At 39.5% G+C, this 9,539-nt stretch overlaps 2 protein-coding genes across 3 annotated transcripts; both read left to right on the top strand.

The window, feature by feature from the left end:
* On the top strand, positions 1-3,471 carry LOC112165573 (UDP-xylose transporter 3). The gene is made up of 9 exons (XM_024302135.2): positions 1-212; positions 356-402; positions 487-665; positions 1,388-1,572; positions 1,748-1,815; positions 2,021-2,153; positions 2,286-2,447; positions 2,557-2,829; positions 3,039-3,471. The coding sequence occupies exons 3-9, from the start codon at positions 545-547 to the stop codon at positions 3,156-3,158; spliced, it is 1,062 nt and encodes a 353-aa protein (XP_024157903.1). The 5' UTR covers positions 1-212; positions 356-402; positions 487-544; the 3' UTR covers positions 3,159-3,471.
* A 619-nt stretch (positions 3,472-4,090) lies between these two features.
* On the top strand, positions 4,091-6,452 carry LOC112165575 (superoxide dismutase [Mn], mitochondrial). Of its 2 annotated transcripts, XM_040506568.1 has the most exons (7): positions 4,091-4,397; positions 4,489-4,535; positions 4,803-4,928; positions 5,012-5,068; positions 5,265-5,342; positions 5,714-5,836; positions 6,256-6,452. In XM_040506568.1, the coding sequence occupies exons 1-6, from the start codon at positions 4,091-4,093 to the stop codon at positions 5,804-5,806; spliced, it is 708 nt and encodes a 235-aa protein (XP_040362502.1). In that variant the 3' UTR covers positions 5,807-5,836; positions 6,256-6,452. The 2 variants fall into 2 exon arrangements, with proteins under 2 accessions (XP_040362502.1, XP_024157905.1); XM_024302137.2 differs by lacking the exon at positions 6,256-6,452 and having other exon boundaries at positions 5,714-6,155.
* The last annotated feature ends 3,087 nt before the right edge of the window (positions 6,453-9,539 follow it).

Here is a 9,539-nt window from a genome sequence, read left to right as displayed (position 1 = left end):
ATTTTCGTATTTTCGAAAAAATTAAAGAAAAATTTTCACTCCAGCAGAATTCCCATCTCTGATTATCTCAGCCAAGAACACGATGCTACTATTGATTCAGGAGGCCGAGCTCTGATGCTCCGCCCTTCAATGCCGCCACACCAACCGAGCACCGACGCTTACGTCATTCATCGTCTATAGTTTTTCTAGCTTCCGCATTGCAGCTTTGTACGGTAAGCCTCTTTATCTTCCTCTCTTTTGGCTTCGCGATTCGGTGTTTTCCATCAAATGGTAGATCTAGGGTTTCTGGAATCGCGAAATGGCTGCTGCATTGGCTTTGAATTCTTGTGTGTTTTTGGTTTTGTTTTGTTTGCAGTTGAGCTGGTAATTACTCCAAATTTTTGAGACATTGATGACAATGAGGTATGAATTTAGTGCTTAATTTGGCGCATTGCTCCGGAAGTTTCGACATAATGTAAATGTTGTTGTGGTTTGTCGAAATGCTAGATCCATATAAAGGTTTTTTGGAGTGTGGATAGAGCTAGAGGAACAAGAGTTTGGGAAAATGGGAGAGAGCCAGAAGTTCCAGATGGGAACCATTGGGGCTCTGAGTTTGTCGGTGGTGTCGTCCGTGTCGATTGTCATTTGCAACAAGGCTCTTATTAGCACACTTGGTTTTACTTTTGGTGAGTGGTTGGAATTCTTCCCCTGCATATTTGCTTGCTCTTAGTGAGGAATGTAGTCAAGAATTTTTTTTTTCCTTTGAATCTGTATAATTTTAGCAAAAGAACGCACTCTAGTTACTTTTGGATAGGAATGTGGTTATCTTGATGATGAACGTAGAATTACGTTGATGTTGTTTGAGTAAAGAAGTATCGACAAGTAAAGTCGTGTTGGTGGATTGAAAACAGGTCGAATTGGGGGGCACTGTGAGGTTGGTTCTATATATCCATATTCTACCAAATAGAATTATCAAGTATCATTCTTGTTGATAAGATTGTAGGATACCAAATGTCTTGACAGTGCATTGGCATTTGATTTCCTTGTTTGCATTCTTCATGATATATTATCACAAAGGAGTAGTCAAGATGCCAATCTCATCTCATCTATTTCCTGAGCTGCTTCATTGAGAAAAGGCATGTATCACAAAGAACGAATTTTGTTAGCTTTGACCTTCTCAATCAAACAAACAACTTGTTTTCACCTTTTGTTTTGATTAATCAAACACCGGTTAAATGTTATGTAGTGGTAAAAACTCGCAAATGCCAGCATAGAAATCTGGCTCTGCTTTTATCTGGAAAGCCTGAATTGTTGGTTTGTTTGAATTAAGGTCATCATCACATATCATACTCTGACTTTTGCTTTGTCAATATTGAACAACATACTAATTCTCTATCTGGATACACAGCCACTACTTTGACGAGCTGGCATCTTCTGGTCACATTTTGTTCTCTTCACGTAGCATTATGGATGAAAATGTTTGAGCACAAGCCTTTTGATGCTAGTTCTGTAATGAGTTTTGGAATTTTAAATGGGATCTCTATTGGACTTCTGAATCTCAGCCTGGGTTTCAATTCTGTTGGTTTCTACCAGGTAAGTTTCTAATATTTTTTCATGCCTCGCGCAACTTATTCTCAATGTGATCCCGTTTACCTCTTAACATAATGATATTACATAGTTTAATCTTTAATCCATTAAGCTACTGCTTCACAAGCTCTTAATTTTTATATGAAATTATATGCTTCTGAGTCCTATTTTTCTATGTTAGATGACAAAACTAGCAATCATTCCTTGTACTGTTCTTTTGGAGACCCTTTTCTTTAGGAAGAAATTCAGGTCAGTTTCTTAAGTCTCTTTATCAAACTTCATCCTGTAGTGTGAGAAATTTGTCGTAGGATATATGAGTTTATACAGATTCTGCAAGTGTTTAGTTTTTTCTGCTTTTACCTGTGCTGTTCTACTTTGTTTTAGTGTACTAGGTAATTGAATTTCAATCTGTTACAACTGTATACTGGGGTCTGACACTCTAATGCTATAACAGCCGAAGTATCCAGTTTTCTCTCAGCATCCTTCTTATGGGCGTTGGAGTTGCAACAGTGACTGATCTTCAGCTCAATGCCCTGGGTTCTTTTTTGTCCCTGCTGGCAGTTATTACAACCTGTGTTGCTCAGATTGTATCCTAAGCTGGACTTAACTTTAATATTTCATTGGATGCAGTGTGGCATGTTTTTTATGCTTAAAGCGCAATTTACTTGCTTTTGTATGGAATAATATGCCTGCATTGTGAGAACTTAACAGCTACTCAGATGACCAATACCATCCAGAAGAAGTTCAAAGTTTCTTCAACCCAACTTCTGTATCAGTCTTGCCCTTATCAGGCAATATCCTTGTTTATCATTGGTCCATTTCTAGATGGATTTCTGACTAATCAAAATGTTTTTGCCTTCGAATATACCCCGCAAGTGCTGGTGAGGATTCAACAACTCCATTAGGGGGTCTAGCCAAACTCCCCCTTCCGACTTTATTCTGTGATATCCTGTATTTCTAATAGTAATTGTAATATTGTGTATGCTGCAGTTCTTCATTGTTCTATCCTGCCTGATATCTGTCTCTGTAAACTTCAGTACGTTTTTGGTTATTGGAAAGACGTCTGCGGTAACCTATCAGGTCCTCGGACATTTGAAAACATGCCTTGTTTTGACATTTGGCTACACTCTACTTCACGACCCATTTGACTGGCGCAACATTTTAGGGATATTGATTGCCGTGCTCGGAATGGTACTCTATTCTTATTATTGCTCTCGTGAGAGCCAGCGGAAGGCTAGTGAAGCATCTCAACAGTTGCCACAGGTAGCTCCTTTTTTATTAATACCTCATTCAGGTGTTTATGTATATAATATCAGTATTACATAATCTGAGTTATAATAACAATTACAAATTTAAGGTAGGAGGTCTCTATGTCTTTTTTGGTCAGTCTTGTTTTCCTTCCATTTACCTTTTTCATGCTGTAGTACTTTTGGATATATAATTGGGAAATGCTATTCGCTAAATGATTTCAGACAAAAGAGAGTGAAGCGGATCCTTTATTAGCAATGGAAAATGGAACTGGGATGCTAGGGGAGGATGGTGCTGTTCAGAAAGGCCCTGTGTGGAATTCGAACAAGGACCTACATGCTTAAAGGCTTTGTAATGTCTCTTAGTTTAATGTATGCAAAATTGTTTGATCAAAAGTGGTGGAAAAAGCTGTTCCAGCAACGAAGATGTTGCTGGCAAGGGTTCTCTATCCAGGGCATTGGTTGGGGTTTATAATTTCTGTTGTAGAAGTAATGCTTCAGAGTCGAAGAAAGCAATTTATATAGCAATTTTGGTTATTAATATTGTATGAATCCGGTTTAGCAACTGGGATTCATACCGGAATTTGGTGCTCAGATTGCATACTGTTGTACCGAATACTATACAATGTTCACAATTGTTGTTTTTTATTCACAATTGTATTAACAATTGTTGTTGTTTCAGGTTGGTTTCTACCAATTAGTTTCGTTTAGTGAACAAAGTGAATTGGTCCATGATGTCAATTTTTATGCCCTTGCAGTTTTACCCACCTGCTTTCTTTGGAATGGTTTGATTCAGATTTTGTTCTCATTGTTTAGTCTGCAGATTGCAGGAGCACCAGTATAATGCTGCCTTTGCTTATAATCACTTTTTTTTTTTTAAAACGACAGAAAACTGATCCATTGATATTAATCATACGACCACACTCGATTTTGATGTAAAAGGTTTATGAACTGAGTTAACAATTTGGATAATATATCTAAATCCATTCCTTCATAATTGAAGAAAGGAATTCCAATGGCCCCATATCGCTCAGAATAAACAACTACAAACCAAAATAAAGGAAACTAAAAAAAACTGAGGAAAATGCAGGAACAAAAAAAAAACCAGTACAGGTGTAGTTTTCCTGGCGTGACACGTGGACACTCACTGCAAGCCGGTGATCAGTGACACTTGTCCACTGAGTTCATGAGGCCTTAGCTTGAACCGACTCAACTGTGACTAGGAAACCCAGAATGGCAGAATCTGCCTCCTCGACTCTACATTTCTACTCTTCAAGATGGCCTTGAGAACTCTGAGCAGGAAAAGCCTGGCTGGTTTAACCAGAAATGGCAGAGGAGGCTTAGGCTTCGGGCTCGTCCCAGTCCGTGGCCTAAAGACCTTCACGCTGCCGGACCTGCCCTACGACTATGGGGCACTTGAGCCCTCCATTAGCCGCGAGATCATGGAGATCCATCACCTGAAGCACCACAACACCTACGTCGACAACTTCAACAAGGCTCTCGACAACCTCGAACAGGCAATGGATACCGGCGACTCCTCCACCGTCGTCAAGTTGCAGAGCGCCCTTAAATTCAACGGCGGAGGTTTAGTTCTTATTGCACTAGTTTAGTTTTTATGTTTTATTAGTTACCGGTCAACTGGTTAATTCAATATCTGTTTTTTTTCGTGTTGAAGGTCATATAAACCACTCTATTTTCTGGAAATGTCTGGCCCCGGATACGGTAAGTAACTTTATTAGTGTAAATATATGGCCAAATTGGTAGGTAGTTTTTTCGATTGGCCAAAATGGTACATTCGTTCATAGTCTTCATACTATCACATGTGTGCTGCGCATGCACATGTTTCTCTTTTTACATATTATTTTGAGATACAAAATATACGAAAATGTACGGAGGTACAAAATTGGCCCCGAGAATTAACCATTTAATTAATCGGGATTTGAGATTTTCTTTCTTGGTGTTGTTTTGGTGACAAAATGTAATGGGCAGGAAGGAGGAGGTGAGCCTCCAAAGGGTTCATTGGGATGGGAAGTTGACAATCAGTTTGGTTCGTTACAAAGTCTGAAACAGAAAATGATGGTAGAAGGTTCTGCTTTGCAAGGTTCTGGTTGGGTGGTAGGTGTCTTTCATTCACTTGTTGTGGGATGGATTTTGGAAAATGAGTGTACTGATTAAGATTCGGTTTTGATTATTTATAGTGGCTTGCTCTTGACAAAGATCAGAAGAAGCTTTCCGTTGAATGCACAGCTAATCAGGTAGAGTATACTTCGAGGTTTATATGTTTTGCTTTCACATGCTCTTCGGTTCATGTTGGAAATTCAGAGTTTATTTTTACTGTGTCATTGGAGTGAATCTGTATAATATGCTCACACACGCACACGTACATTGGTTGAATTTTCCGGCTATGCTGCATAAGTGCATATCATTTTGGCTAATGAAAACTTTGTGCAGGATCCACTGATAGTTAAAGGAGCAAATTATGTTCCTCTGCTTGGGATAGATGTGTGGGAGCATGCTTACTACTTGCAGGTAAATCTTTTGTATTTGGTGTTTTTATATGTTTTTATACCCGCCATGATAGTTTGGTTTTGGACAATAAACAAGTACTGCTTGTTTTAATGAGAGATCATTGAGACGACTTTCTTTTTGCTCCAATGCTTGAGATGCTGAAAGTATGTAGAAAGGTAAAATACAGAGCTGAAGGCTAATCAAGTTTAGTAGTCTATGCTTGAATGCTTTGTTGTACGTGTTGCATGAAGCTGAAGTTTTTATCTAATTTGATAAGGTTTTAGCAGGCCGATTCTGACCTATTTCGTCCCTTAACTTTCTTATTTGATTCCTCCTAAATCCTAATGGAATATATAATACTATAACAAGATGAATTATTGACGTTTGTGCAGTACAAAAACGTAAGGCCAGACTATCTGAAGTACATATGGGAGGTTGTTAACTGGAAATATGCAAGTGAAGTGTACGAGAAAGAGTATCCTTGAGGCAACACCGTGGTGCCAGCAAAGTTGTAGGTAAGCTACGTTTGCCCAGTTTGTGCAGAAATAATACTCTACTGTTTGTTGTTGATGATTCCCCAAAACTTGTAATGAGACTTCTCCTCTTTGGTGATGCTGTGTATTAGCTTTTGTGAACTAGGCTTTTTAGGATATTCGTCTGTGTAATAAATATTGTGATACAAAGGAAGTTTGCTTCAATTGATGAAGGTGGAGCAAAGTCATTTTGTAGCTTATTGTTCTTACTTAGATTGTTGTGGACGCCTATGGATCACTAGGCAAATTGCTAACTGTCCTCTTTGATATGGTTAAGAATCTCGTACTTCGATATTTTAATGCTCCGCATCTTGTTTCCTGGAGATTGTGTATTCCTTGGCTTAATGGTGTTCATTTTTCCCAATAGCTTCATTTTCATGTTTCACATATCTTTCGTGAAGGTAACACTTTGACAGACAAACTTGCCAACTATGGTACTATGCATGATGGTGCAATTTGGTGGAATTCCATTCCAAATTTTTTGGCTTACAGCTAGCTATGGTCGTGATTTGGCTTCTTTGGCTACCATTCGATTTAGATAATGTCAGTATCCCATTGTTGCTTCTGTTCTATGTAATTTTTTGGCTTACAGCTAACTATGGTCGTGATTTGGCTTCTTTGGCTACTATTCGATTTAGATGACGTCAGTGTCCCATTGTTGCTTCTGTTCTATGTTCTGTTTGATTATTTGATTGAGTCTCTTGATTATAAAGGTGGAAATGATTCATTCAAGGAGTTTTTCTATGGATGGGGTCTGAACTTTTATGAACCGGACATAGTGGTACCTAGCCTTTTAAAGTGATAATTAGGTATAGACTTTAAATATCATATCACTGAGATACCTCCACTAGAATTCTGTTCAACCTCCCTTAACTATAAGGGGCAAACAAGACATTTCATCTGCTATTCAAATGGAAATCACTTTTATAGTCTTAACAGTTAACAACACTCAACAACCACTACTTCATGAGGATAAGCTAAAACTTGAGAAATTCAAACCATACAACAAAGACGTTTCAACTTTCAAGTGAAATCATGGAGTTCAAAGCTACTCCTTGAGCAAAGAAACACCATGGGAGATCAAAACATTATCGAGACGCTCGTTATCACTATGCATGGCCTGCTATACTTAAATCTGAAGGTAGTGCCTCTAGCTCTTTTCTGCTTATGCGTACAAACCCAGATCAAAGTTCTATAATTTTGTCCCAAGTAAAAATTCCAAAGACCCATGGAGTTAAACCCTACTAAAAAAATATGAATTATGCTCTGGAAATTTGGGATTGAAAGAGTTGGTCTTGCATGCTATCGAATGAGCCCACCCATTTTGGAGCTTCAAATTCTTTGGTGAACAATCTATAAGAAGGGGAACCTGAGAGAAAATAAATGGAAGTTTGAAATAAAAAAAGGTATTTGAAGCTATGAATTTTTTTTTAATTTTTTTATAAAGGAGGGCCGGTACAGTTATCTTCAAGTCTTGATTAATAAAACCATCGAATACAAGAAGGGAACATAAAGCCTAAACCTCATATTACAATAAGTAATATATTCTAACATATATGCACCAGTTAGCAAAAAGTGCACGACTAGCTAATCTATTTGCTTTGACAAAACGGTGACATAACGGAAAGATAACTCTACTAAGGAGAAGCATCATAACCAATAGTGCAGCTTTTCTATTATGTTGTCGCACAAAATCTAATCTGGCGACACTTTGTTTCATCCTGCCACTAGGAGATTGCTTCCATTTTAAAATAGATAATCGTCTCACTAGGCTAGACAAGGCACACTAAGTGTGCAGACCGGGACAAAGCTCACTATCCCTACCATACTTTGATAGGGACTTATGAGAAACAAACAACAAACTAACACTAAGTAATCAAAAGAGTCCTTGACCCAAAGCACCAAAATAAGCCAAAGTTATCCCACTTACCCTAGCAATAAATTTTTGTTCTCATCTACCCAATTTAACACCAAATGACCATTTTGCCCTTAATCTAATTAAGAAATTACATCCTCCCATTGTCTATCTCTCTCATTCCATCCGGCAAATCGATCTGTCTCCTCTCTCTCTCTCTCTCTCTCTCTCTCTCTCTCTCTCTCTCTCTCTCTCATCGAGCTCGTACAGCTTCGGCGAGTCTGCAATGCGCGCCGGCAAGCTCCCCTTAGGTTGTTCTCGTAAAGATTCAGGCCTTCCAGCTCCAGCCGAGTCAACTCGTCGGGAATCTGCCCCGTCAGCCGATTCATGGACGCGTCGAGCAGCTGGAGCTTTTTCAACTTCTCTCTCTCTCTCTCTCTCTCTGCTGTCGCCGTACATCCTGCGCCTCCTCAGCTCCACCGAGAACGTCGGCGAGTTTCTCACGGACATCCGGCTCGTGTCGTCGAGTGTGGTGGTGTCTGGAGCTTGAGCGACGTCGTTCAGGAGGAACTTCGTTCTGGCTCGAATTCGTTGACAGCGAGGGGCTGGACGCAGTGGTGCCGGGCTCCGAGATGGTGAGGAAGATCGAGCCGTTTATGTTGAGGCCGAAGATCAGGCCTTGTCTTCTCTCTCTCTGTCTCTCTCTCCAGTGGAGTTGTTGATTTAAAAAAGTTTTTTGGTTTTTTTTGTTTTTGTACTATTTTTTTTTTTTTTTTTGGTTTGTGTAAAATAGGGGTAGAAGGCCCAGAAAGAAAGAAAAACCAAAGAAAAAAGAAAAAAAGAAAAAGTTTTATTGGTGGGTAATACAAGGCTATTGGGGGAATAGAGGTCTGTTAAATGTCTATTGGGAGGCAATAGACGTCTATTTGGAGGCAATAAATGTTTTGAATTGATATAATTTTCTCTCTTTTTACCTTAAATCAAACGTCTATTGGGGGGAAATACATGGTTGATAGTCGTTTATTGGAGGGCAATAGACTATCGGGGCAATAAAGGTCTGTTAAATGTCTATTGGCAGGCAATAGACGTCTATTTGGGGGCAATAAATGTTTTGAATTAATATAATTTTCTCTCAATCAAACGTCTATTGGGGGGCAATAGACTATGGAGGCAATAGAGGTCTATTGGGGGGCAATAGATGTCTATTGGGAGCAAAAAAAACCTTTTCGGTGGGATTTTCAGCAAATTCCGGTGGGCAGTGGCCAGTGACCGGAATCCCGCGACAGGTGACTGGATTCCGGCAGAAGTTGGCCGGATTCCGGAGAAAGTTGGCCTGATTCCGGAGAAAGTTGGCCGGGTTCCGGCAGCCGGTGACCGGATTCCAGCAGCAGGTGATCGGATTCCGGCGGCCGGTGATTGGGCTCCGGCGAAGTCTCCTATTGTTTCTCTCTCTTCCATTTTTTTTTTTTCTCTCTCTCTCTCTAAATTTCAAAGGAGTGAGGGTAAAATGGTATTAAAAAAAAAAAATTAATGGGGTATTAGGGAAGACCTCCTTAGAATGTTTTGGGTAAAAATGAATTAAAAAAACTTAATGGGGTAAGTGGAAAAAAAACTCTAAAAATGGGATAAATGGACAAAAACCCTAATCAAAATGACAAAAAATAAGAACTGTAAAAGCCCACAAAGGGCCCAATTGCTAAATCCAAGCCCAAGATGCTAAGGCAACAATGAGACTGTGCCCCCTCTTTTAGATATGGCCCAAGCACGCATCTACAGCCACACCACCTATCAACACCACGCCCACCGAACCACCATTGATGGCAACCTTCT

The sequence above is a fragment of the Rosa chinensis genome, chromosome 5 (genome assembly GCF_002994745.2).
Source record: "Rosa chinensis cultivar Old Blush chromosome 5, RchiOBHm-V2, whole genome shotgun sequence".
NCBI classification, from domain to species: domain Eukaryota; kingdom Viridiplantae; phylum Streptophyta; class Magnoliopsida; order Rosales; family Rosaceae; genus Rosa; species Rosa chinensis.
The sequence above is the reverse complement of the archived record's forward strand: the minus strand, read 5'-3'. Positions and strand labels throughout refer to the sequence as shown.

What these genes read in the sequence shown, in the direction of transcription:
- LOC112165573 (XM_024302135.2), top strand. Translation starts at nt 545, where the DNA reads ATGGGAGAGAGCCAGAAGTTCCAGATGGGAACCATTGGGGCTCTGAGT. An exon ending in AATATACCCCGCAAGTGCTG is followed by an intron (nt 2,448 to 2,556) that starts GTGAGGATTCAA and finishes TGTATGCTGCAG; the next exon opens with TTCTTCATTGTTCTATCCTG. An exon ending in CATCTCAACAGTTGCCACAG is followed by an intron (nt 2,830 to 3,038) that starts GTAGCTCCTTTT and finishes AAATGATTTCAG; the next exon opens with ACAAAAGAGAGTGAAGCGGA.
- LOC112165575 (XM_040506568.1), top strand. Translation starts at nt 4,091, where the DNA reads ATGGCCTTGAGAACTCTGAGCAGGAAAAGCCTGGCTGGTTTAACCAGA. An exon ending in CCTTAAATTCAACGGCGGAG is followed by an intron (nt 4,398 to 4,488) that starts GTTTAGTTCTTA and finishes TTCGTGTTGAAG; the next exon opens with GTCATATAAACCACTCTATT. An exon ending in AATGTCTGGCCCCGGATACG is followed by an intron (nt 4,536 to 4,802) that starts GTAAGTAACTTT and finishes TGTAATGGGCAG; the next exon opens with GAAGGAGGAGGTGAGCCTCC.